Source organism: Morone saxatilis, unplaced genomic scaffold, assembly GCF_004916995.1.
Source record: "Morone saxatilis isolate NCDOM2014 unplaced genomic scaffold, NCSU_SB_2.0 Contig18, whole genome shotgun sequence".
Classification (NCBI taxonomy): domain Eukaryota; kingdom Metazoa; phylum Chordata; class Actinopteri; family Moronidae; genus Morone; species Morone saxatilis.
Window position 1 is genome coordinate 24,265,014 of NW_023339740.1, and position 260 is coordinate 24,265,273.

Below are 260 nucleotides of genomic sequence, written 5' to 3' on the forward strand. Positions count from 1 at the left end.
TGTGTGTGTGTGTGTGTAGGTCCTGGTGGTGAACCCGGTGTTCTTTAAGTATGTTAATGATCGTTGGACCGAGCGTCACGGTCGCTACCCGTCCACTGGCATGCTGGCCATCATCTTCGCTCTTCACGCCTGTGACCAGGTAGGAAGGCGAGGGGGGCGGAGTCTGTTTTGTCACCTCTAACACAACATTAAGTCAAGTTAATGTTTCTGTCAAGCTTCAGTTGTCACCATATTCTGTAGTAATGCAGCAGAGAGCAGAG

At 50.4% G+C, this 260-nt stretch overlaps 1 protein-coding gene and 1 long non-coding RNA gene across 2 annotated transcripts in view; one reads left to right on the forward strand and one right to left on the reverse strand.

Annotated features, from left to right (window-relative positions):
* The window catches only part of LOC118328320, an 8,285-nt gene that overhangs the window by 3,699 nt on the left and 4,326 nt on the right, over window positions 1-260 (reverse strand). The window lies entirely within an intron of this gene.
* st3gal8 (ST3 beta-galactoside alpha-2,3-sialyltransferase 8) overlaps window positions 1-260 on the forward strand; it is a 4,352-nt gene that overhangs the window by 3,503 nt on the left and 589 nt on the right. The window contains exon 7 of the mRNA XM_035661988.1: window positions 20-139. Coding sequence (XP_035517881.1) covers window positions 20-139 — 120 coding nt within the window. The remainder of the gene's footprint in view (window positions 1-19; window positions 140-260) is intronic.